General features: G+C 43.2%; 1 protein-coding gene across 1 annotated transcript; it reads left to right on the top strand.

Moving 5' to 3' along the window:
• Positions 1-227: 227 nt before the first annotated feature.
• On the top strand, positions 228-27,328 carry ercc2 (excision repair cross-complementation group 2). Its single transcript, XM_038305299.1, has 24 exons — positions 228-396; positions 598-697; positions 1,040-1,117; positions 1,192-1,254; positions 1,365-1,478; positions 1,604-1,720; positions 2,892-3,008; positions 11,417-11,540; positions 11,626-11,722; positions 16,904-17,037; positions 18,158-18,326; positions 20,444-20,562; positions 20,690-20,759; positions 22,691-22,760; positions 24,008-24,109; positions 24,228-24,291; positions 24,373-24,494; positions 24,586-24,678; positions 24,783-24,855; positions 24,941-25,011; positions 26,550-26,693; positions 26,785-26,928; positions 27,063-27,154; positions 27,189-27,328. Coding segments are annotated over exons 1-24 (2,283 nt in total). The 5' UTR covers positions 228-391; the 3' UTR covers positions 27,190-27,328.

Here is a 27,328-nt window from a genome sequence, read left to right as displayed (position 1 = left end):
ATTCACAATTTAAGGAAAACATTATTTATTTATTTATCTACAGAATACAACATAAAAAAATAGAATTTGATGTAAAGTAATGTTGCTACACACTCATGTACCGAGTCTGGGTCCTCCGGAGGCTAGGTAGGCTGCGTCCTCGGAAGTACGCAGCCTGCGAATTGAGACGCAGCCTAGGTGGCGGTACGCACCTTAAAATGGCTTCCGATCCGCCGTAATGGAAAAGAAGAAGAAGTAACAGAAAAGAAGAAGAAAAAGATGCAGCAGCTGCGTGTAGCGGTGCTAACTGTCTGAGTTGTGTTTTGTTTTTCATTTTATATTTATATTTTGAAATGAACATTTGCAACTAGAATAAAAAGCGAGGACTAATCGCTTTAAGCGCTCCGCTGAAATGAGGTGAGTTTTTTTTAAGTTTGAAAGTTTGCAAAATAGGAGGAAACGAGGGTTAGCTTAAATGTGTGAAATGATAACTTAAATCTAATAGCTTAAACTCGTGTTTTTTTATTTATTTATAAAAGAGTTAATGTGTTTATGCGATTGAGTTCTGATCTGATGTTTAAGTTCAGCGTCTCTCCTGTCCGCATCATAACATTTCAGGCTGAACATCGATGGTCTGCTGGTGTTTTTTCCCTATGACTACATCTATCCCGAGCAGTACTCCTATATGCTGGAGCTAAAGAGGACTTTAGATGCAAAGGTGGGTTTTTACTATCAGAGATCTGCGGGAAAAAGGTTAATTTTGGTTCCTGATGTGACTCACTCCATGCATGAAGCCTTTGAATTACAGGGGAGGTCCTTCAGTGAAAAGCTGCTGCATCTTAAATACAATTCCTTTATGCTGGCAGCTTTAAATATGTTGTTCATCTGTAGTTTTTGCAAGTTTTACATTTTTGCATAGTTCTTCTGATGTTTCCATGTTTTGTGCAATAAAACAAACTAAACAAATGTTATAATTGCAGTCTTAACACAGATGATTGACCACTGATTTCTCAAGGAGTGTCAAAGCACATTTTTGTGATGCAATCCTGTTTGTTTTCAGGGTCATGGAGTCTTGGAGATGCCATCGGGAACAGGGAAGACCATCTCTCTGCTGTCCCTCATCGTTGCTTACCAGAGAGTGAGCTCCCACTGCAACTTCTGATGCTACGACTGTATTCTGAAGCCGTTCTCATGCCCTCTTATGTTTTACAGGCCTTCCCCTTGGAGGTGACCAAGTTAATTTACTGCTCCAGAACAGTTCCTGAGATCGAGAAAGTAAGTCGATGTCTGAACAAGGAATTTTCCTCTCAGATTGCTTCTGCTATGAAACAACTGTTACCTCTTTAGGAAAAGGATTTTAAAAGTCTTTGTTTCTGTGTGATGAGGTGGTGGAGGAGCTCAGGAAGCTGATGGAGTTTTATGCCAAAGAAACTGGAGAAGTGAACAACTTCCTGGCTCTTTCTTTATCCTCCAGGAAAAATCTCTGCATCCACCCAGAGGTACAAAGTAGCCTGCATTTAGTGCTGAACAGCCTGAAAAAAATAAACAGGCCACATATTTCAACTAGGAAAGCATTTCAGCATTTATCTGGGATAATAATACTCTTTTATTCAATTTCCCATAGGTTAGCTCGCTACGTTTTGGGAAGGAGGTGGATGGAAAGTGCCACAGTCTGACAGCATCATACATTCGGGCACAACGCCACAGCAATCCCAACCTGCCTTCCTGCCGCTTCTATGAGGTAAGGGGATCCCTGCATTAAGAGGAGCAGATGTTTTTCAAAATAAAGTTCTATTAAAAGTTAAAAATAAAATTGTTCAAACCTGTGGTGTCTAAATATTTGAGGAGGTTTTAGCATCTGATTTGATTTATCTAGGTTTCTGGAAACCCTAATAGATATTTGGTTGATTAACACAAGATAACCTGAATAAGAGTAGCAATAATTCAGTATGTTGATACCCAAAAGTATAAAATAAAATGGCAACAAAAAAAAGGTATTGTGTGAAAATGCTTCAATGCTACTAAGTGACTTTTTTATCAAAATAAATAGTTTAATTTGTGTAAGAATAATGTATTTAGACTCTCAAAAAAAGTTATGTGCAAATTCTTGTATTTTGTAACATTGTTAGAAGATAAGTAATTGAAGAAGAAAAACAAAAATTATGCTTTTCCAACATATACACTGAAATTGCCTCCTATTTACAGCTCAGCAGGCCTCAGTACGATTTATTTCCAAAACATATTTTACAGGTCAAAAGCCTGTAAAAGCTCCCATGTCAGAGGATGAAGAGAGCTGGTGCTTGCGTAATATACAAGTGTACAAACACAGGAAAGTTAAAATGGTAGATGTGTAACAATATACTGCATAAAACTGGTCTGTAACCAGTCTGAATAAATGAGACATCAGCTGCTTCCTAAAAAAACAACAGAATCAAGAAGGTACAAAGATGGAGGAAATTTATCCCCCAATCATCGCTCCACTCCTCCAAATGATATATCACTTTGCATTTTTAAAACAAGTGTGGAATCAGATTATAACATTAATATTTTCATCTACAAATAGAAGGTTTAAAGTTTTTGTTGTTTTACAGACCAGATGTGTGTGAAGTAGAGTTAATTCAAAATGACATTTCCCAGCCAGAAGGAAAACATGTGGTTCTTCCAGAAGGAAGTTGTTTTCCCACCTTTGCTCCTTATGCAGCGGATCCCAAACCAGATTAAAAATGGTGCAAAACACCGATGCCATGACATTGTATTGTACATGACACACAGCACAGACGTGCATAATTTAGGAGAAATGCAAGGCATGATTTGAAGCTACGGTGTTTATTTCTTCTTTGAGGCATCAGTGCTGACCTCTGACCCCCTTATCCTCTTTATTTAACCTGATTCACTGCTGTTTTGTGTTCCAGGAGTTCGATGCAGTCGGTCGACAGGTTCCTCTTCCTGCCGGCATCTACAACCTCGATGACTTAAAGGACTTTGGCAGGAGGAAAGGCTGGTGTCCGTACTATCTGGCTCGCTATTCGGTTCGTAACAGTATTCTGTGCTTAGCTCAAACATGGCAACAATATTAACATCCTTTAACTTTGTTTATTTCCCATTTTGTTACAAATATATTTGTAACAAATAAATGTGGTCTTCTGTTTGATCTCACTGATTGTAACTTTAATCAGAAAGTTACCCCAAAACATTATGAATATGGAAACAAGTTAGCATGTAAATCTCATTATTTAATTAAACTATTGCATATAAGCACAATAATATCGCATTAATCCATATCGATTTCATTATTAACAGTTTAATTATGGGGACAGAAAATCAAAATATTGATCATCCTTGTCATCTTTAGGATGTGCCAGCTCCAACTGTACCATGTTAGAAATCAAACAGCTGTTTTCTTTTGCATTCTTTTTTTAGCAATTTATTATTGTCATCCTCTTTTTAACCAATATAAACATTTAGCTCTAATTCACAACACACGTCATCTCAAGGCACTTTACAGTTCAACCAGCTCATATAGTCAAATTGATTCAAAGTTTTCTATCTAAGGAAAACCAGTTGATTGCATCAACTTATGGCCTCGAATGCAATCCCTCACACTAAGCATGCTTGTAGCGACAGTGGAGAGGAAAAACTCCCTTTTAGCAGGAAGAAACCTTCAGCAGAACCAGGCTCAGTGTGAGCGGCCATCTGCTGACGCCGAATCAAGGAGACAGAAGCAGAGATGCAAAAGGCGGCCCCATCCAGGAAACACACAGCCAGGTAGACGAGCTCCGAGCCAGCTCCCATGTCAGCGGATTGATAGAGCACATCCAGCCAGTCAAAGTCAGAGAAACAGGACCACACTGAAAAAAAGACCAATCTCCAACATCTATAAACAAAGGTGTTGATGGAAGCAGCACAGCTGATATTTCTCTTAAGGATGGCATCACAGCCAAACAGGAACAGACCAGATGAAGCTACTATGAGAAAAGGCAGAGAGAGCAGAACGTTAGAGATTGAACTAACAGATTCTGCAGATTGGAAAATAGAGATAGAAGGATGAAATAGGGGTCCCTATGTCCTCCAGCAGTCTAAGCCTATAGCAGCATAACTATAGAGATAGCTCAGGATAACCTGAGCCACCCTAACTATAAGCTTTATAAAAAAGGAAAGTTTTAAGCCTAGCCTTAAAAGTAGACAGGGTGTCTGCCTCACGGACTAAAACTGGTAGTTGGTTCCACCGGAGAGGAGCCTGATAACGAAAGTTACTACCGTAACTACGGTTCTATGAATCCCGGATGACCGCCAGAGGCGGTGCTTCAAGCACTGAATGATCATTCTTGCGCATGCGCAGGTCGAGTATTAATGACAACAAAGTCAGCTGTGACCTGCCGGGGACCCACGTGACTCTATATAGTCACGTGGCACCCGGCAATCAATCCCTCAATCTTCTCGCGAAAGCAGAGATTCCGAGGGACCAAGCACTCTGGCGGTCATCCGGGATTCATAGAACCGTAGTTACGGTAGTAACTTTCGTTCTATTTCATCCCTACTGACCGCCAGAGGCGGTGCTTCAAGCACTGGATGACTCATATCAACAAGGTCACGAGGAATCAGCAACATTCAAGGAACAACGACTACACCACCCACCTAATGTGATGTAGAGGCATGCTGCTCGAGGATTCCCTAAAGCGGATGGGGCGCAGCCACATTCACCCTGTAGAACCGAGTAAAGGTACTAGGTGACTTCCAGGAGGCCGCACGACATATAACATCCAATGGCACCCCAGTCATAGCAGCAAACGATGTCGACATGCCCCTTGTAGAGTGGCATTTCACTCCCGCCGGCAGTGGCCGGTCCTGCAAGGCATAAGCCTTGGAGATCAAATCCACAACCCAGTGTGCAAGTCGCTGCTTAGAAAGTGCCTGACCTTTCCGTGAGCCAGCGTAGCAAACAAAAAGGCTATTTGTCTTTCGGAAGGATGCCGTGGCATTGATGTATGTCTCAAGGGCACGGACAGGACACAGTGGTTCAGAGGGACTTCCGGAGTCAAACCGGGCAAGATGGAGAGGCTGGGTGCTGCCTGCTGGCAGTGATACCTTAGGAATAAATGCTACATCAGCCCACAGTGTAACGCCTGAGCCATCAGGATTCCACCGGCAGCAGGGTTCGGCTATCGAGAGAGCCTGTAACTCCCCTACACGTTTTGCGGAAACCATAGCTAAAAGGAACGCAGTCTTCAGTGAGAGCCATTTGAGGTCCGCCGACGCCAGGGGCTCAAATGGGAGGGACCGAAGAGCCTCAAGCACAAGAGAAAGGTCCCACGCCGGTGCCACAGGGCGGTTGGGTGGGTGCAAACGCCGAGCACCTCTTAAAAACAGTACAACATCCTTGTCTCGGCCCACAGAACAACCATTCAGCCCAACATGCCAACAGGAAATGGCAGCCACATACACCTTTAAGGTAGATGGGGACCGTCCTTGATCCAGCAATGCCTGCAGGAAGGTCAGTATGTCAGAAACTGAGCACTGCACCGGGTCCTGCCCTCTATCACGGCACCAGGTCGCAAAGACCGTCCACTTGTTAGCATAGACAGCTCGCGTGGACGGCGCCCATGCATTAGCCATTGTATGCCCTATGGACCCAGTGTATCTTGAGAAGGTGGACCCCGGCCTTGCAGGGGCCAAATCCAGAGCTGGAGCCGGTCCGGTTCGGGGTGCAAGATCTGACCCCCCATCTGGGAAAGAAGGTCTCTCCTGGAGGGGAGACGCATTGGCGAGCCGGAGCTGAGCTCGCACAGTAGAGGAAACCAAGTCCTCGCTGGCCAGTAGGGGGCCACCAGCAGGACCCTGTGCCCCTCCTGACGTACCCTGAGGAGAGTCTGAAAAAGTAGGCTGAATGGCGGAAAGGCATAAAGGAGGGTCCTGGGCCAGTCGTGTGCCAGAGCATCGTGGCCCAGAGGGCTGCTGTTGTCCAACGAGAACCAAAGGGGACAGTGAAATGCGTCCCTTGAGGCAAAGAGGTCCACGTCCGCCCTGCCAAAGACCTTCCAGATGCACTCCACCACCTCTTGGTGAAGCTTCCACTCCCCTGGAAGCGGCTTCTGACGGGATAGAAAATCTGCTGGCACGTTCTCCGGCCCTGGGATGTAGGCTGCTCTGAGGCTGGCTATGCGTGGAGCTGCCCAGGTCAGAAGCCGTTGAGTCAAGCACAACAGTTTCCTTGACCTCGTGCCCCCCTGGTGGTTGATGTGAAAGACCACTGTGGTGTTGTCTGACCTCACCAGCACGTGCTTCCCCCGCAAGCCTGGAAGAAAGCTCTGAAGAGCCAGAAGCACAGCCTGTAACTCCAGGACATTGATGTGTTCCCTGCCCTGCCGCTGGGACCATGTCCCCTGTGCCATTTGACCCCGCCAGGTTGCACCCCAGCCCGTGGAGGATGCATCTGTAAACACAACTTCCCGACGACACGGGAGGGAACCGAGCGGGACCCCTGTGGTCATAAACAACCTCACCCTCCATTGGGACAGAGACTGAAGACACTGAGGCCCCACCCGAAGTCTTCGGAGACGATGAGTGTTCCGTGTGGGATCCAGATTCAAGCTGTTCAACCACATCTGGAGGGGCCGCAATGACAGCAGCCCCAAGGGCACTACGGCGGACGCAGCTGTAAGCATGCCCAAGAGTCGAAGATACCGCACAAGAGGCAGCGCCATGCCGCGCCTGAATTCCGGGAGCACGCTCAATATACTGTCCACCCGCTGGGGTGACGGGCAAGCAGTCATTGAGATGGAATCCATGGCAATGCCCAGGAAGACAGTCTCCTGTGAGGGGGTCAGACTGCTTTTCTCCATGTTCACCTGCAAGCCCAAGCATCCCACATGATGGAGCACTAACCGAGTATCTCGAACCGCCTGGTCCCACGTCGCGGCACAAATGAGCCAGTCGTCCAGATATGGGAGGATCCTCAATCCCTGTGCCTGCAGAGGAGAGAGGGCCGCTGCAACACATCGGGTGAACACCCTGGGGGACAGTGAAAGTCCGAACGGGAGGACCCTGAACTGGAAATGCCTCCCTTGAAAAGCAAAACGAAGAAACCGCCAATGGGGCGGAGCGATCGGAACGTGAAAATAAGCATCCCTGAGATCTATGGAAGTGAACCAATCGCCCGGGGAAATCGCCTGCAACACTTCCTTGGTGGTCAGCATATGAAAGGGCATGGCCTTCAAGTACACATTCAGGCCTCTGAGGTCCAAGACTGGACGCAGGCCCCCGGTCTTCTTCGGAACCAGAAAATACGTGGAATAAAAGCCCCCTGGATCCAGCAGGGGGTCCACAGGCACTATAGCACCCTTGGCCAGCAAGGTGCAGATTTCTTGGTTCAGTGCCTGTGCCTTCACCGGGTCGTGGATCACAGTCATCCTGACCCGGCCAGGGATAGGTGGCCGGCGGCGGAATTGAAGACGGTACCCCCGGGACAGGGTGGACAACACCCACAAGTCCGGGGTGTGGGCAGCCCAGAAGCTGAGCTGTCCCGGGGAAAAATAACCGACCGCCGGCCCTAAGGCATCATCTGCGGGTCCCCCGGCCCTTCGAAGGCCCGGGAGGACGCCGGCCAGACTGCGCGGCTCGAAAGGGATGAAAGGACCTCGTCCCAGCCTGGTCTCGAGCTCTGTTCCTCCGATCTAGAGCAGGTCCCCGGACCGATCTCTGACCTGGTAACAGACCCTGGGGCTCAGTGGGAGAAGGAGAAGGCACTAAGGACCTCCGTGAAGGACCCGCAGCTTCCCAGGTGCTTACTGGCTGGCGATCACGTCTGTGAAGCCCTGCCAGCTGTTGCCTCGTTCTAGAGGCCTGAGCCGTACGGTCCAAGGCGTCCAGTGCCGCTGAACCAAAAAGCTCCCCCGGGACCACAGGCAGGGCCCGGAGGGTCCTCCTACAAGGCTCAGTTAGTGGTGACTGCGCCAACCAGACCTGGCGGCGAGCATGAACCAGTGTGGAGAGTGTGCGTCCAAGTTCCCTCGTCATAAGAGCAAAGGCCTGCAGAGATGCATCAACCAGGCCTTGCGTGGCATGATCCAGCGGAACAGATTCCAAGGAGGAAGACAGGGTCAGCATAAGATGGGAGAGAGAGTTCCCAATCCGGCCCATGCGGGCCCCAGAGTCATAGGCCTTACAGAGAAGGTCGTCGGTAATACGGCACTGAGGACGCGGACAACGGGCATTGGGCCGCAAGGCCTCATCAGGCGGGATTATAAGAGAGGCAATGCCCGGTTCCACCGCTGGCATCTGCCCCAAGCCAACCTTGGGTGCCTCCTGCATAGCTGCCAGGACCCTGCCATCCGTCGTCAGACGTGAAAACGCCTTGGTGTCTGACCAGCAAGCATGCAGTTCCCGCACATACTCCGCCGAGGGAGGAACCACAAAGGCAGTCTCTGACCTACTGCGCCTAAAGAAGGCGCTGGAAGCCGCAGGCTGGGCCTGAGGAACACTAATCTGTAAACGGGCAAGAGCCGTTCGAATAGCGGATGTCACAGACTCCCCCGTATCCTCCTGGGAGGCAATGGAGTCCGACCCAGAGGCCCCGGAGCCCAGCTCCGGAAGGTCCTCACAGAAATGGGTGCCAGAGGCCGCCACAGAAACAGCATCGTCGTCACTGACTGACGTTTCATCCTGCTCGGTAGGGAGAGCCGTGCCGCGATCACCAGCAGTCTGAAAGGACTGGAGGAGGGCTTTCATTTGGGCCAGCTCAGTAGTGAGATGATCCACTCTGGTGGACAACCTCCCTGCATCGGTCCGTCTAGCACGCTTCGTCGGTACCGAAGGTGCAGCCACAGTAGATCGTTTGCACACCGCTTTCTCCATCGGCAAACGAGCACGCGGCGAAGCGCTCGCCCAGTCGGTAGGCTGCTCCAGTGCAGCCAACCGATCCAGTCTGACCGACCGGGGCATGACGCGACAGTTGGGGCAAGCGTCATCTGACAGCGCCTCCCGGAGATGTTCCACACCGAGGCAGGAGGGACACAAGTCATGCCCGTCATCCGGCTGAAGTGGAGCCAGACAGGTCGAGCAACATAAATTATCCAGCATCATACTGCTGAAAGGCGTGATCAGCCTGCTACCAAGGACAAGTCAACACGAGCAGGAAACGCTACTGGCGACTCGTTGTAGGAAAACCCCCGCAGAGATTCCAAACTCGGCGTGAGCAGAAACGCCACTAGCAAATCGATTATTAACTAAAGATGAACTCAGCACGAGCAGAGACGCCACTGGTGAGTTTAGGCAAACAAACTATAGAAGAACCCAACGCGAGCAGAAACGCTACTGGTGGGCTTAGGCAAACAAACTGAAAACAACTCAGCGCGAGCAGAAACGCCACTGGTGAGTGTAGATAAACAAACTATAGAAGAACCCAACGCGGGCAGAAACGCTACTGGTGGGCTTAGGCAAACAAACTGAAAACAACTCAGCGCGAGCAGAAACGCCACTGGTGAGTGTAGATAAACAAACTATAGAAGAACCCAACGCGAGCAGAAACGCTACTGGTGGGCTTAGGCAAACAAACTGAAAACAACTCAGCGCGAGCAGAAACGCTACCGTGAGTCAAAAGAGCCACAAAATTAACGTGGCAAATCAAAGCGAACAGTAAACTACTGCTGAGAAAAGAACGAAAACTTACCAGTCACTGCAGATCTGGTAAGGTGAAAGCAGCTTGTGCAGCCCCTGGAGGGCGAGACTTACCCGCAGCTCCGACCAAACCCGGTCACGGGGCTACCAGCAACAAGCAGCCAGGAAACTAGTGGTATACACAGAAGCAACCAGCTTCACACGACCACACTCCGGTACTCAACACACCTGCGCGCGAGAAGAACAAAAGGGATTGATTGCCGGGTGCCACGTGACTATATAGAGTCACGTGGGTCCCCGGCAGGTCACAGCTGACTTTGTTGTCATTAATACTCGACCTGCGCATGCGCAAGAATGATCATTCAGTGCTTGAAGCACCGCCTCTGGCGGTCAGTAGGGATGAAATAGAACTAAAAGATCTGCCTCCCATTCTATTTTTAGAAATTCTAGGAACCACTAGTAAACCTGCAGATTGAGAACAAAGTGCTCTGTTAGGAACATAAGGAACAATCAGATCTCTGATATCAGATGGAGCTTGACCATTTAGGGCTTTATATGTGAGAAGGAGGATTTTAAGTTCTATTCTGGATTTAACAGGAAGCCAACGAAGAGAAGCCAGGATAGGAGAGATGTGATCTCTCTTTTAAATTTTCATCAGAACTCTGGCTGCAGCATTTTGGATCAGCTGAAGGCTTTTAACTACAGTTTGTGGACTTCCTGATAGTAAAGAATTACAATAGTCCAGCCTTGAAGTAACAAATGCATGGACTACTTTCTCAGCATCACCCCTGGACAGGAGATTTCTAATTTTTGCAATATTGCGCAGATGAAAGAAGGAAATTTAGTATTTTTATTGGCAGATATTTGCCTGCATTTAGCGATTCATAAGTTGAGGCTGTGGCCGTGCTTTGAGGGCATGTAAACATTATAGCAACTGTGTTCCATTGGTATACAGAATACCATCATATTGATAGCTTATTGGGACAAACTTAGGATATCAGTAAACATCATGTCATCCAGACAAATCAATAATTATATTGTTTAAAGGTAAAATGGGAGCTTTACATTCCTTCTATCCATGTATAAAGTTTGTTAATTTGTTCAAATAAATTTGGTTTGAATTTAGGTTTTATATTATTTAGAATCACAAGGAATTTTAATATGTAGATTTCTACAACATTGTTCGTTAAACTATTGCTTAGAAGGGACTTTAGAGTTACAATATAGCTTTAAAAATATATCACAATAGAAGCCTTTCATATCAGTTTCAATAATAATTGATTAATATATACATATTTACCTATTTTTAAAAAAAGACCAGGTAGAACAAAGCCCAGTTTTAAAATGTGACTCTACATAAAGATGCCAACTTACCTGAGTTTGGCTGTGAGAGGTTGAGAGGCTAAATGTATAATTGAACAACATTTGGTTCTGGATCGGAATTCAGTAGAATTAATAAATAACTTAATAGGGTTTCATATTTTTTTGTATCGATGTGGGTCAGTTGTCTGTCATGCTATAAACTGATGCTGATTTATTTCCCAGCTCTATGAACATTAAATTTTAATTCATCATAACAGTTTTCTCTGAGGCTGTTATTCTTTGAAGGTTTTGAGCCTGTATGAATAAATTTAAACCTATGAGGGAAAACGCACCAAAAAACCAACTTGTGTCAGTTCTGGTCTGTAAAAAGCATTAAAGAAGAATGATGTGTGATTACTCTGTACCGAATTAAGAACGGTCTCAGTTGTATTTATCTAGTAACAAGTAAGATAAAAAATAGAAATATTTATTTAATTTTTGGCAATGCTTCATCTGTTTTCAGATTCTTCACGCCAACATTGTGGTATACAGCTACCACTACCTGCTGGACCCTAAGATAGCTGACCTAGTGTCCAAGGAGCTGGCCAAGAAATCAGTGGTGGTTTTTGATGAGGCTCATAATATCGGTGAGGAGCTAGAAGATAAAGTTAAGAGAATAAATAAATAGAACTGAGCAGTAAATGCACACTATTTCCACTTCCTGTTCCACAGACAACGTGTGCATCGACTCCATGAGCGTCAACATAACTCGGCGAACGCTGGACCGCTGCCAGAACAACGTGGACACGCTCCAAAACACCATACACAAGTAAGCAAGAGGCCCTCTTCCTCTCTGAATAATTGTAGCTCAGATTCTTATTAAACAAGGTAACTTGATGACTTTAAAAACAGAAAGCATCATTTAATGTTAGAGTTTATTATAATTATTAAAATAACGTCATTAGAGATCCAGCAATCAGGCTTTTTAAGGCTGGTACCGTTACCAAGGTCTTAAAGCTCATTATTTCTATTTCATGGACTAAATCAAAGATTGTTTATCAAGTTTTCAGTAGTGTTAATTTTAGCAGCCATTTTTAAATTTAGTTTTAGTCTTAGTCCAGTTTCAGCATCGTTTGTTAGTTTTTATCACATTTAGTCGACATCATCGCATTTTTATTTAGTCTAGTTTTAGTCGACTATAAGTCAAGCATTTTAGTCTTTATTTTAGTCCAAGAAAACATAATTTTATTAGTTTAGTTTTAGTCAACAAAAACCGTCAACATTTCAGTCTAGTTTTAGTCAGGACATAATTTTAACCTTTTACTTTTTTGTCAGCAGATAACGTTTAAGATTTCCTAAAATTATTTCAGCATTTTCTCTCATCTTTTTGATAAAAAACACAATTTTAAGGAACACATGTAGACATGGAAGATGTTCTGACAATATTTGCATATTTATTTTGAACATTGTTAAGGTTCAAAGACACAAACACAAATGCTTGCATTAAAACAAATAAAACACACCTGGCAAAGGAAACAAATAAATAAAATAAAGTGTCTTATGAACTTTACACAAGTGCTGGCTGTTTAAAGCTAGTTCACATAGAATAATAAAATAAATAGATTTGAGGTCTATGTTGTTTAAAAAAAAAAAAAAAAAAAACTCCAACTGATAGAACAAAAGTGCTTTCCTTCCAGCTTTAGCTGGCCTGTCATTGTTTCTGGGTGGCTGGTAGGTTGTTGTTGTTGGTGGTGGTGTATCTTTAATCTGTAACAGAAATTAATACAATGTCAGGATAGATGCACAGCATAACAGGAATTCCAAGTGTATAAGTAGCATATACTGTACAGGTGCTGGTCATAAAATTAGAATATCATGAAAAAATAGATTGATTTCAGTAATTCCATTTAAAAAGTGAAACTTGTATATTATATTCATACATTACATACAAACTCATATATTTCAGATGTTTATTTTGTTTAATTTTGATGATTACAAATGACAACAAATGAAAATCTCAAATTCATCATATCAGAAAATTAGAATATTACTGAAGACCAATAAAAACAAAGGATTTATAGAAATGTTGGCCAACTGAAAAGTATGAACATGAAAAGTATGAGCATGTACAGCACTCAGTATTTAGTTGGGCCTCCTTTGGCCTGTATTACTGCAGCAATGCGGCGTGGCATGGAGTCGATCAGTCTGTGGCACTGCTCAGGTGTTATGATAGCCCAGGTTGCTCTAATAGTGGCTTTTAGCTCTTCTGAATTGTTGGGTCTGGTGTATTGCATCTTCTTCTTCACAATACCCCATAGATTTTCTATGGGGTTAAGGTCAGGAGAGTTTGCTGGCCAATTAAGAACAGGGATACCATGGTCCTTCAACCAGGTACTGGTAGCTTTGGCACTGTGTGCAGGTGCCAAGTCCTGTTGGAAAATGAAATCTGCATCTCCAAAAAGTTGGTCAGCTGCAGGAAGCATGAAGTGCTCTAAAACTTCCTGGTATGTGGCTGCGTTGACCCTGGACCTCAGAAAACACAATGGACCAACACCAGCAGATGACATGGCACCCCAAACCATCACTGACTGTGGAAACTTTACACTGGACTTCAAGCAACGTGGATGAAGTGCCTCTCTTCTTTTCCTCCAGACTCTGGGACCTTGATTTCCAAAGGAAATGCAAAATTTACTTTCATCAGAGAACATGACTTTGGACCACTCACCAGCAGTCCAGTCCTGTTTCTCTTTAGCCCAGGCAAGACGCTTCTGACGCTGTCTGTGGTTCAAGAGTGGCTTGACACAAGGAATGCGACAGCAGAAACCCATGTCTTTCATACGTCTGTGTGTGGTGGTTCTTGAAGCACTCACTCCAGCTGCAGTCCACTCTTTGTGAATCTCCCCCACATTTTTGAATGGGTTTTGTTTCACAATCCTCTCCAGGGTGCGGTTATCTCTCTTGCTTGTACACTTTTTTCGACCACATCTTTTCCTTCCCTTCGCCTCTCTATTAATGTGCTTGGACACTGAGCTCTGTGAACAGCCAGCCTCTTCAGCGATGACCTTTTGTGTCTTGCCCTCCTTGTGCAAGGTGTCGATGGTCGTCTTTTGGACAACTGTCAAGTCAGCAGTCTTCCCCATGATTGTGAAGCCTATAGAACTAGACTGAAAGACCATTTAAAGGCTTTTGCAGGTGGTTTGAGTTAATTAGCTGATTAGAGTGTGGCACCAGGGGCCATCAATTTTGAACCTTTTCACAATATTCTAATTTTCTGATATGATGAATTTGAGATTTTCATTTGTTGTCATTTGTAATCATCAAAATTAAACAAAATAAACATCTGAAATATATGAGTTTGTATGTAATGTATGAATATAATATACAAGTTTCACTTTTTAAATGGAATTACTGAAATCAATCTACTTTTTCATGATATTCTAATTTTATGACCAGCACCTGTAGGTCTCTTTTTTTCCTCAACAAACACTAAGTCTCTGTAAAAACTAAATTTGACCATCCATTTCAAACTCATACAAACAACCTAACTATCATTTTATGCAGGAATAAATTGCAGACATTTTTATGTGTGCAAGCATTTTGGTTGTATTAATATTGATGCCGATTCAAATCAAATGTCCTTGTAATAGTAATATGCAGATAAACAGAGCAGCATTTTATGTCACCAAATAAAGACATCCCTGCAGTGGTTTCCCCTAGCAATGACTATTTTGTATATGAAAATCTAGGTTAAAGTTGCTCTGAATTATGTGTGACATATTATTTCTATTTTGTCTTATCCTGATAAATACCGTAAATTCTCTAATATAGGCCCGGGCCTTTATTTCACTCGAGTGCATCGCGGTCCAGGCCTTTATTGGATAGAGGCCAGAATTAGAGACAGGCCTCTATTGCTATTTGAGCAAAACAGACTACCAGTGGAATGAATAAAAATTAGATTTTGTGTCTATTTGAACCTATAAAACACTAGGTTCATTTATTGAAAAAGTATAGTTACCATGTCTCGCTTGGTTTGAAGTAAAAAAAAAAAAAAAAAAAAAAAATCCTCCAATTCTGTTTAATTCTCCTCCTCAGTTTTTCCCCTCCTCTTCATCTCTCCCTTTAATCTCCTCATCACTCGCGCTCCTCCTGTTCTGCTGCGTGTCTGTTCTCTTCCTCGCGCAGACGGGCAGCAGTCAGGGCCTGTCGTCCAGCTGCGCAGGGCTGTGGTACTTGTATGTTACTACCACAAGTATAATGTTGAGGTATGCCCAGAAAAAACGTTTATAGCCCCGGCCTGTATTAGAGACCGGCCATTATTTACCTCCTCTGACAGCGAGACCGGCCAATGTTAGAGTCCCGGCCGCTATTGGAATACAGGCCAATATTAGAGAATTTACGGTAGTTTCAGTTCGTTTTAACATTTAGCATACACGTGTAGCTGCCAAGGTGTTTTGTTTTAACTATAGTTCACTTGCAGCTCCTAGATTACCTAAAACGTCTGTCTGCTTTAATCAAACTTGCAATTTAACTGAAACTATAGTTGCCCTGCCAGTATAACATATCTAAGTTTGCATTTAACTTCACATACAATTCTATCAACAAGTGGCTACGGTCGCTACGTGCTAACAAGCTGACGTAACGTAGCCAGCCTGGATACTAAATGCTATGAAAGTTAGCCAACATCAGTTAGTTTATCATTGGGACATTATAGCCGTTGATTTAATGTTACATTATAAACAACCACCACCAATCTTTCTGTTAACTTACCGTAATGTCTTTGTGGTGAACTGCGACGTGTCTCTTCAGGTTTGTTGTGTTTTTTCCAGCAAAATCAAGCATTTGGTTTTGTTCTCCACTTAAATGAAGTGAAAATGTGTCCATATATCACGTCTCCTCTTTCTCCCGAGCCCCAGAGTAGGCTACTCTGTGCCGCCCGCTCCAGGTTTGAAAGTGGGTGTGTGGAGCTGACGAGGAGGAGGCGGAGGAGTAGACAGGATTTGAAAAAACCATAAAATAATAATATATAATTTTCGTCTCGTCTTTGTTCGTGAACTAAAATGTCCATAGATTTTAGTCCAGTCTTTATTTACCGAACTGCATTTTCGTCTCGTCTTTATTAGTCCACGAAAATTATGTATGATTTAGTCACAGTTATTGTTTATAAGTGGGGATTTTCGTCTCGTCTCGTCTAGTTTTCGTTCGGTGAAAAATGTGCGTTGACGAAAATATTTTCGTTTATTTTTCGTTAACGAAATTAACACTAGTTTTCAGTTAGTGATATTTGTTCTTAATCCAACAGAAAATGAAGGTTTCACAGGTTCGTCCCTGTTTTTGCATCATATCTTGGATCCCCAACATTTGCCTGATGTCTGATTAAATAGGAGTTATCCATTGCAATGCATGTTTGACTCACTGGTGGAGGAGAAATAGACTCCAGCCTCTGGGCGAAGGCTTAGTGCATCCTTTACACAAAATCTACAAAAATATAAGAAGAATAACAGGCAGAAATGAAAGGAAATATGAAAGTTGATTTCTTTTGAGGTCAATAATGAGATGCATCCCTCAGCTTTCAGGAGATGACATGAAAAAAATATTTAAATATGTGTGGTCAAAGGTAGAGAGCTAAACTGTTGTTCAGTGTCAACAGCTGCAACCAGTTCAAATCAAGAGTTCATTAGTCCAACATTTAATCCGTATGTTGACTAAAATTCTGCAGAATGTATTGAAATTGATGAAAGCATTGCATTCAATAATCCTCTATCTCAGTCTCCCATAGTGTCACCCAGGTTGCAGCTGATTCATGCAGCTGAAACCACTGATTCAAAACAGAAAAATAAAGTTAGTGAGAACTAAAAGAAAGTAATAAAGTTAGTGAGGAAACTGCTGTAACAAAATAAAAATATCCTACTGGTATTTTGGCAGGAGACGGTTGCTCAACAGTTTGACTTCGGTTCCCCTTTGTGTATCTGCAAATCTGCAGACCTAACTGGAGCTTTCTCTGTCACTGCAGGATTAAGGAGACAGATGCTGCCAAGCTGAGGGAGGAGTACAGACGATTGGTGGAGGGTCTGAAGGAAGCCAATGTTGCCAGGGAGACCGACATCTATCTGGCAAACCCAGTTTTACCCGACGAGATCCTGCAAGGTGCTTCAAACGTGCAACTGTCTTTCAGTTTTATGTTTTCTCTCTTCTTTTTAGCGGTGCTTTTATAAATGCAGATGTCTTTCCTACTAATAACTCAAATAGACCTTCTGCTCTCCTCATGTAGGGACAGAAAGATGCTTCTTTAGCTGCAACTTTCTTTTGCAAATCGGTTGCATTCAGAAATGGAGATTCAGATTTAGAAAGAGAAGCTATAAATAGATAACATGCCTCAATAAACAAGCATTTTAAAAATGAAAGGAAACATGTTGCATATTTGAAAATAATTTAAAATGGCAAAAACAAACTAAATCCAAGTATGTATTCTGTTATGCAGGACATTAGACAATATATTTATTTTTACTAATCAATTAATTTGCTTGCTATATTTGGATTAAGAGATTACTCATCAGAGTTAATAGGAGAATGTCTAAATAACATAACCTGCTAAAATTATTCCACTGATGAGGTTTCTGGATGGAGCAGATCTGGAGAAAAGGGTTCTTAAATGTAAAATCTGTATCGTTCCCTTTTGGTTTAATTACTGCTCTTAGTTGGATGTTTTGTTTTAGAGTCCATATAACAATTATTTATTTATTGTTGGTAATTTATGAGGAATAATCTTTTTCTTTTTTACAATCCTTATAGATTCAAGAATCCCAAATTTTAATTTGAGAAAAAAAATCCCTCTTAACAGTCCAACTCTGCCACCTACTGGTATGAACTAGTCGCTGGAGTGTAAACTGAAAAAATGCACAATAAAGCTTATAAGATTGATCTATAAACCAACTATGTTTTTCAGATATTTACAAATGTTTTATTCCCAGTATCTTGTGTTCAGGTTGTTGTTTTTTTGTGTCTCCTATAGTCTTTTAGTCTTATAGTTTTTAACCATCAATCTTATAAAATGCCATTAAAAAAAATGCGGGTTAAATGTCTTACCCAATGACTTGACAAGACTGAAAGCCGACAACCGAAAGCTGATGCAGGGCAAACTCCTAAATCCGACGTCACTGTCTCCCCAATGTGTTCATAGTTTTCATACTTAAGTGATCTGCAAACACAAAGCTAGATATTAAGGATGTTGATTCTAATTCTTGTCCTGGTCTTCTCTACCTTTCAGAGGCGGTCCCTGGTTCAATCCGTACAGCCGAGCACTTTGTTGGATTCCTGAGGCGGTTCCTAGAGTATCTGAAGGCCCGTCTGCGGGTGCAGCACGTGGTCCAGGAGAGCGCGCCGCAGTTTTTAAAGGACATCTTCGACAAAGTCTGTATCGACCGCAAGCCTCTCAGGTCAGCCCTGCTTCTCATATTAAGACCTCTTCTTTAAAAAAGTGGCTGCTATTTTTTTATCTGCTCTCTCTTAATCCTAAGTACCAGAACCTGATCTCAAGTCTATGTTCTATCTGTATATTTGGATCATTTTCACAAATTAAATCAGATGAAATGGTTTGTCTAAAGCACTGAGAGCTTTATTACTCCAGCTGAAGTACTTGCCTGGGTGACGACTTTGTACTTGTACTTTATGGCCCTGTCACACCTTGCCGATTTATCCAGCGTTTGCCTGACGTCCCAGAATCTTCTAAAACACTGGCATACGCTGAACTTTGTCTGTATTTTTTTTCAAGTTTGGACGTAAACAGTTCCCTTTTGCATCTCTCCCTCTGTCTCCTTGAACCACAGTCGGCCTTGGCAGATGGCCGCTCACACTGAGCCTGGTTCTGCTGGAGGTTTCTTCCTGTTAAAAGGGAGTTTTTCCTCTCCACTGTTGCTACAAGCATGCTTAAGGGCTGGTTATCCTCCTGCAGCAGTGTGTCGCAGTGAACTTGTTGCAGATACTTAGATTTATGCCCATTATTAAAGCGTGGTCTGCGCTATGTTATTCCACGCCACAACACAAGAGGGAGGATCTTGAACTAGCTGTAGGTCTAGATATGGATGAGGTGAGGAAGTGTGGGCGAGTTTGTGTGACAATAGAGGGACATGAGGGGGGAAAAAGAGTAATGTAAAAAGGGTCCCAGCGTTCTCACGCACCTCGCTCTTCTCGCTGGTCTAACTTCATAAGTTGTTTTCCACAATGGCGGTCATACAAACAAAACAAGCAGGTAAGGTACCAAACAGGAAATACGCATAGAGCGGATGCAGATTTGACCAATCAGAGGCCTCCTGTCTTCGGCACTTTCTGTGGTCACCTACAATTTTAGAGAGGTGCACTAGAGTGTCTGTGGGAGGGGTGGGGGCGTCCCTGCATTCACTGCGACACACACAGATGACCTGGTTTCAAAGTATAAAGCAGCCTTTAGTGTGAGGGATTACCTTTGATTCAATGAATCGGTGCAATCAACTGGTTTTCCTTAGAAAATGAATCAATTTGATTGTATGATCTGGTGAACTGTAGAGTGCCTTGAGATGAAATATGTTGTGAATTGGCGCTATAGAAATAAACTGAATTGATTTGAAATACATAGAGTATTCATAACGAGTCCAGAACCAACGACAGCCTAAGTTATGCATAACGCACGGCAGTGTAATGCCATGAAGTGTCACAAGCCAATGTCCTGAGGGGGACAGCGAGGCGCCCGGCTTGCATAAAAAGATTTATTTGATCGCGGTATTAACCTAGCTGCTGTTTGCCACCTGCCATAAAAAAAAGAATAAAGAAAAAGAAAGAAGGTTTGCTGATTCGGCTTCATGTCTGCAAGGAAGGTTGTTGGTCGTGGGCGTGAACGCAGGGAGGATCATCACACTCACCTTCTCACTCAGCCTATGATGGGGATAAAGTCTGGAGGAGTACTGATGGTTTTATATCATAATGCTGCCAATATGCCATTATACAGTAGCTGGAACGCGTCAAATGCGTTGATATACGTTGGAGATAAGTTCTTGATAAGTTACGCACAAGTTATGCACACGTTACTCATAGGTTTTGGATAAGCTAAATGGCACGACTTATGAGTAACTTACACTTAACGTATGTCAACGATCAAATAACTTAAACTTACCTGTAACTTATGGCTCACATGTGAGCACAGGCTGGCATATGTAATCACCGTATGTCGACGTGTTTCTGTTTGTTTCAGTGTGCTCATAACTTATACAAAATGTACCCATAATTTATCCAACGTATGCCAGCGTTTTTGCCAGAGTTTTCGTACGTCAGGCATACGCTGGTATAAATCGTCATGGTGTGACGGGGGCTTTAGTAAAGATCTATTGAGGTATTGTTGACTACAGCACTGCGCTGCTTCACCCACGTCTGGTCCAGCTCTGTGAAATTCCTGAACCAGTGACTCCTGTGCAGCTGCACGTCCAAACTAAGCAGCCTCCTCTTGAATAATTAACCTTTTTTTCTTGCTGTGTTTGCTGTCGCTCTTTACTTTAATGGTTTTTGATGCTGACTGTTCCTCCAGGTTCTGTGCAGAGAGGCTGCAGTCCCTGCTGCGGACTCTGGAGATCGCAGACATCGCAGACTTCTCCGCCGTTACGCTCATCTCTAACTTTGCGACTCTTGTCAGCACCTACAGCCAAGGTACCAAAACACTCCAGCCCAGATCTTACTCCTTTGTTAAACCTCATCTTGAATGAATCAGATGATCTATGGAGGTGAGGTTGAGTTTGAAAAGTCTCTGTTTAAACACCTTTTCGTCTTTGAAAAGGTTTTACTATCATCATTGAGCCTTTTGAGGACAGAACCCCAACCATCGCCAACCCTGTGCTGCACTTTAGGTGAGTAAGAATAAAATGTATGTTTGGGTTTAGAAAAAAATCATCTATTGGTGCCTTGAAGGCTAATATAAAGAAAATCCCCATCTGCAGGTTAAAACATGCTAAACCGAGTCTCCAATGCACAAAACAAACTGGCACAGATTTATTCTCTGGTATAAAACTGCTGATCATTAAAAAGAACCAACGTTGCTACTTTTATTCCTTTTAAGACTGAAAGCTAAAGCGAGGTTCTGTTAATAAAACACACTACATAAACTGTTGGAGTTTTGCAGCTCTGGAATCCACAGGTGTGAATTTAACAGGGTTAACATCAGTACTAAACATCCTGTTAATATTTCCCCCAAAATTTCTAAAAATGGCTGCGATATGCAGCCTAAAGTTAAATAGAATGCTGCTGTAGAACCAATTTGAATACAGGATAAAGTGTCTGAATATTTAACCTGAGCAGTAAGACCTATTCTCTCAGTAGTTTATAGTCACTAAAGTTGGAGAAATTTTTTTTAAATATATTTTCTGTATTATTATATTTCTGCTGGAGGTTTCTTCCTGTTCAAAGGAGGTTTTTCCTCTCCACTGTCGCTACAAGCATGCTTGATGTGAGATATTGCATTTGAGTCAATGAGTCGATGCAATCAACTGGTTTTCCTTGGATAGAAAACTTTGAATCAGTTTGACTGGATGATCTGGTGAACTGTAAAGTGCCTTGAGATGACATGTTGTAAATTGGCACTATAGAAATAAATTGAATTGATTTGAATTATTTTTATGTTTGTTTTTCATGTAACAGGGCACAGATGGCATGAGTGAAATCACTCTATAGATGTTTTTTTCCTGCTGCAGGTTTGAAATGTGATAAAAGTAACACTATATTTAATGCTGAATATTGTTTGCAGTGTCTCATTAGTGTGATTGGGTCTTTAGAGACAGTAGGTGGTCAGAACTTATTGAAAGGAAGCGGGCGGCCATTTTGGAATCAGCACTGTAAGAAAATAACATTTTAGACTTATTCCAGATAGATTCTGATGTCCGGATCTCTTCATGTTGTAACCTAGCCTAGTAAACTAGCCCCAGCGGCCAGAATCATTTGTGCCTGCGAGTGGTCTAACCTCGATCAATGCCCCAGGCCCTAGAACCGGCGGGCCAATCACAACGCAGAGATGTGTTTTAAATTTTTGGATCCAAAGCAGGCGGGGTTTTGAGGGCGGGACGACAAAGCTGCACGACGCTGGAGAAAGGACAATGGCAACAACTATTGAAGAGTTCTCGTTTGACTCAGCTTTGGAATCAGTTCTGGAAGGCTTAGACTTGGTGTTTCGTTGAAACATGAGCAGGAAGAGGCTCTACGCTCATTCATTTTTAAGAAGGACGTATTCTCCGTTTTACCGACTGGCTGTTTACACCCCCCACCAGCTTTCTGTCACGCTTCCTACGTCACAGTCAGGCGGCGCTCATTGGTCAGAGCGTTGGCCAATAGGCACAGACATGGTTTGAAAGACAATGGATTGTTCTCATTAACAATCTTCCGATGTCTCATTCATCGGGGCCAGACTAAATTGCACATTTAATCTCACATTTAGTCTGGTTCATCAGACTAGTTGTAATCCACATGTTGGGCCATTTAGGCCGCCCTCCAGTCCTGCAAACTGATACGGTTAAAATTATATAGGAGCACGGAGTTGAAGCAGGGGTAAAACCTTTGTGAGGACCATGAAGGTATGTTGAGCCAAAAACACTCAAACTCCTGACGGATAAAATAAACAACGTCCTGAACACAAACACTTGAAATAACAGAAAAGCACAGAGGTGGAGGGGTGATGATGTGTGAAACCTTTCTGTCATTTAAACCTGAATTTAAACTTATCTGCACTTTTTAGCCTGTGACCAAACCTGATGATGTGGCTGAACTGTTTTCTCTCTGTTTTCCTCTTCAGCTGCATGGACCCGTCTATAGCCATCAAACCCGTCTTTCAGAGGTTTCAGTCGGTCATCATCACATCAGGGGTACGGCTCACTCTTTGCTCCTTTTAATAAATAAAGACTTAAGTCCCTTTTTTCCCCAAATATGTACAACATGGATCTCATGATAAAATAAATAAATATAAATCCTCATTTTAAAGAGAGTAGTAGTCAAAGGTTACATACATAACAGTGCTGGTGCTTTTTAGAATACAAATAAATATTTAAGGATTAAATTAAGGATAAAAGCCAAAGGAATTAAGTCAGGTTTTTATTCCCGTTATGAATTGATTCTAGACTGAAGTTGCAGAGTAAGTAAAATTTATTTGTATAGCCCTTTTCACAGATAAAAACCACAAAGTGCTTCACAGTAAAAATGTAATACAATAAAACAATGTAGGATACAATGTATATCAACATTTTAAAAACAAATGGAAACATACAAAACCATAAAAACCACACGTCTAATTAAAAGCCTGCTAGAATAGCAGCGTCTTCAGTTGCTTTTTAAAAGAATCAACAGAATTCAGTAAACTGTAAAAGAAGGTTGTCCTTCCCAGAGAGTAATGATGTCCTTTGATCAAATAATGCAGCTGGCAGCTTTATGGAACATAGGAAAAAAATATTATCAGGGCAACAAGCCAAGAATTGATGTCTTGATAAAGGGATGGGTTAGTGTTTGACTCTTAGCTCTAAATGATCAGCAGAACCCAAGAAAATAGAAATCCATCTAAAAATGTCTGCTTAGTTTAAAAGAGGCGAGAAGCAACAATACAGGAAAAAATGTAATAATTCTATGGAAGAAACCAAATATTAGTCAGTTTAAAGAAAGCAAGATTCCCAACATCAGCTTAAAACTTAAGGGTTTAATCGTTTAAGTCCAAATGTTTGTAGGGAGATCCAGATTTGATCCCTCCGAGGTTAAAACTGCATCAGCAGGAACTTAGACTTAGACTTGGACCTAGACAGAACTTTATTGATCCCTTGGGAAGACTCCCTCCAGAAATTAAGGTTACCAGCAGCATACAAGGCAAAAAAGTATTAAGTTAAATTAAGTTAAAATTAATCAAAATACAAATACAAATAAATATGGAGCTCACATTTAACAGAAAAAATAAAAACAACAGAAGTGTTGCTACTCCTTCCCTCTTCCCTGTGTTCTTCATAGCAGCTGATCCTGCAGTATTCTTTTTCTAATTTTTTTTTCCTGCTGTAAAGAAACATTAACCTCAAATAAAATTTCTGCTCGATATGCAAACGATTACAGCGTGTTGCTTTTATTTTCATATCAGACCCTCTCTCCGTTGGACATCTACCCCCGCATCCTCGACTTTCGGCCCGTTACCATGGCATCTTTCACCATGACGCTGGCACGGACCTGCCTCTGCCCTCTGGTTTGTACCTGCCCCCCCCCCCCCCCCCCCCCCCCCCTCCACAGCAGCACTCTTCACTTTAGTCTCAGTCTCTGTTTTATCTCTTGTTTTATAATTAAAAGCATCTGTTCATTCACAGATTGTCGGCAGGGGGAACGACCAGGTGGCTCTGAGCTCAAAGTTTGAGACCAGGGAGGATTTCGGTAAACTTAAATGTTTTAGAAAATGGTTTGACTTTGTTTCTAGCTCCCATCATCTAAAACTCAGTCTTTGTTGCCTTCCAGCTGTGATCCGTAACTACGGTAACCTTCTCCTGGAAATGTCTGCCATCGTTCCGGACGGGATCGTGGCGTTTTTCACCAGCTACGTCTACATGGAGAACATAGTGGCAGCTTGGTATGAGCAGGTGGGTGTGGAGACGTGTTCGTTTTGCCAAAAACAGTTTTACTGCCGCAGCTGACTTTAAAATGAAACGTTCTTCTGTTTCCTGTTTGCAGGGAATCCTGGAGAACATCCAGAGGAACAAGCTGATCTTCATCGAAACACAAGATGCAGCAGAGACCAGCATGGCTCTGGAGAAGTACCAGGAGGTCGGAGAACTTCTAGGAACCGTTTTATTTATTTTATGGCTGTTTTTAAAAATGAGATTTCAATATTAGTGAAAATACTGTTTCCTTTTTGTTTGTTTCTTCAGGCGTGTGAGAACGGCAGAGGAGCCATCCTCCTTTCTGTGGCCAGAGGAAAGGTGTCAGAAGGGATCGATTTTGGTGAATGTCTCTGATTAATGGAAACCCTGCTAAGGAGATGTGGAAACAAAGGAGGAATAATGGGCTGTTTATTTTCTTCATCCAGTGCACCACTTCGGCCGAGCGGTCATCATGTTTGGAGTCCCGTATGTTTACACTCAGAGCCGCATCCTGAAGGTAAGAATCCTCTCTGCATACCTTTATTTAAGCTCCCTCTATAGCAGCTATCACAAGTCCAATGATGACTTAATCCCACCATGCTTAATGATAATCAGAACACTTGGGTTCCAGATTTAGCTTCGCCAACTTTCCAGGTGGCTTCTTAGCCAAAGGCGCGCTCGTTAGGTTAACGCCACTCGCTGTAAATCCATTGGTTCTCTGCGTAGAACTGTGGTCAACTAGTGCAACCAGCAGCAAACGACAACCAGCACTTCAAAAACGTGTCGTTTTGATTGAGTTTGCTTCCTCTTTTAGTGTCTGCAGCTTTTTAGAGTTGGCATCATTCATGTTCTGCAGCTTGTTTGGTCATTTACTGCACATTTGCACCCATTGGCCACCGTATTGTGACCCAGTGACTGACTGGTGGCATGATTATGGTGTAGCCTGGCTGTACTGTGACAGCTGGAGCTGGGCAGCAGGCCTTCCTGCAAAAACCCTGGAGGGATGGATTGGAAATGTAGTCATAAGTCCCATTTACACAACCTTTTTGAAACTGTTCTGAGATAACTGAGTGTAAATGGCAAGCAGAACTGAACTGGACCGTGCCAGACACAACCGAACCAGACTAAACTGGTACTAGTTCATCAATAGGGCTCGGCACGGTTCAGTTCTGGCTCGGTTCTTGGATAACAAAGCGCACATGAGCAGACCGCGTCATCTCCTTACAGTCAGCCTCCGTAATCAGACATTCATAAAAATACTAGCTTCCTTACCGCGCCACATGATTTCCAGTGATGATTCTGCTTGGCAGTGTGATGAACCTTAATGTCTGTCGTTGTTTCCTCCGTCTTTAAGCCCTGATTAGACTATCGTTTGTCGTATCCACTTCCCAAAAGCCGACTGTTATGTAATTTCACCAAAGGCTGCCTTCTTCCCCTGACTCTCCGCAAACGAAATATCACAATTATAACCAAACTTCCTGAATGTTACGAGCGCCGGCATGTTGATTTGTTTACCCCTAGAGAGCAGTAGTACCGCAGATCGCCACTAGGAGGAGAGTGCTAGCGTGATGTTTGAACCGTCTTAAGGAACTGAGAACTCTGCGCGGTTAACTGATCCAAGCTCGGTATGAACTCGGCACGGGTCAGTTTGCAGAGGGTAGTGTAAACGGGGCTATAATTGAAAAAAATAAGACTTTTAACATTTCAAAGAACCCTACGATTGCTACAACATGCCATCTGGGTTCTACAGTCCTGGTTTCCCTGCTTTAACACGCCTGATTTAGATGATCAAGTTCAGCAGAATCCTGTAAACCAGCCGCCTTTAAAATCTGACGATCCATCTAAAACTGTGGAGTTTGTAATTGCCCCTCTTATATTTCTGAGCATTGCAGGGTTAGACGTTTACTCCTGGGAAAATATAAGCTTCAACACTTTTAAGGGTGTGTGGAACAATGAAGGAATATAAACTTTACAAGCGTTCTCATATTGATGTGCAGCAACAGCCGCCACTTTTAGGGGTCATCTAAAGTTTCCTATCGGCCATCTTTTATTCAGGCTCGTCTGGAGTATCTGCGGGATCAGTTTCAGATCAGAGAGAACGACTTCCTGACGTTTGACGCCATGCGGCATGCAGCTCAGTGCGTGGGCAGAGCCATCAGAGGCAAGACGGACTACGGCCTCATGATCTTCGCAGACAAGGTGAGCGTTGGAACCTGTGAAAGAGCAAAGAGAAAAAAAAAAATAGGCTTTCGGAAAAAAATCCCTGCGTTTTTTTCCCCCCAACTTGCAGCGATACGCACGAGCAGACAAACGTGGGAAGCTTCCTCGGTGGATTCAGGAGCACATCAACGATGGGAGTCTGAACCTCACGGTGGACGAGGCCGTCCAGCTCTCCAAGCACTTCCTCCGTCAGATGGCTCAGCCTTTCAGACAGGTAACGCAGTATAAAATCTCTAAACTAAGGAAATGTTTTCAACAATTTCAGCTGCAACATGAGAATTACTTTATTATGCAAATGTAAATATAACGATAGTGTTGTTACAGCTTTGAAAACCTCTCTGCTTCCAGGAGGACCAGCTGGGTCTGTCTCTGTTGACTCTGGAGCAGCTGGAATCGGAGGAAATGTTGCAGAAAATCTCCCAGATGGCTCATCAGACCTGAAGCTCTTTTCACCTCCAGTTTACAGTTGAACAAAAGGAGGACCTTATTTAATCAGATTTCTCTTCTCACACCAGTTCTTGTCTTTATCAGTCTTTACATTTTCTTCTATGTGTAACAGAATAGGGTGAAAAAACAGCTGATGTTTCTAAACCTGGTAAAAACATTTGCAGTGA

The sequence above is a fragment of the Cyprinodon tularosa genome, unplaced genomic scaffold (assembly GCF_016077235.1).
Source record: "Cyprinodon tularosa strain WSP-4 unplaced genomic scaffold, ASM1607723v1 ctg554, whole genome shotgun sequence".
NCBI classification, from domain to species: domain Eukaryota; kingdom Metazoa; phylum Chordata; class Actinopteri; order Cyprinodontiformes; family Cyprinodontidae; genus Cyprinodon; species Cyprinodon tularosa.
Note: the sequence above shows the minus strand (reverse complement) of the source record. Positions and strands in the feature narration are given on the sequence as shown.

What these genes read in the sequence shown, in the direction of transcription:
- ercc2 (XM_038305299.1), top strand. An exon ending in TCATCGTTGCTTACCAGAGA is followed by an intron (nt 1,118 to 1,191) that starts GTGAGCTCCCAC and finishes TATGTTTTACAG; the next exon opens with GCCTTCCCCTTGGAGGTGAC. An exon ending in AACCCTGTGCTGCACTTTAG is followed by an intron (nt 20,760 to 22,690) that starts GTGAGTAAGAAT and finishes TTTCCTCTTCAG; the next exon opens with CTGCATGGACCCGTCTATAG.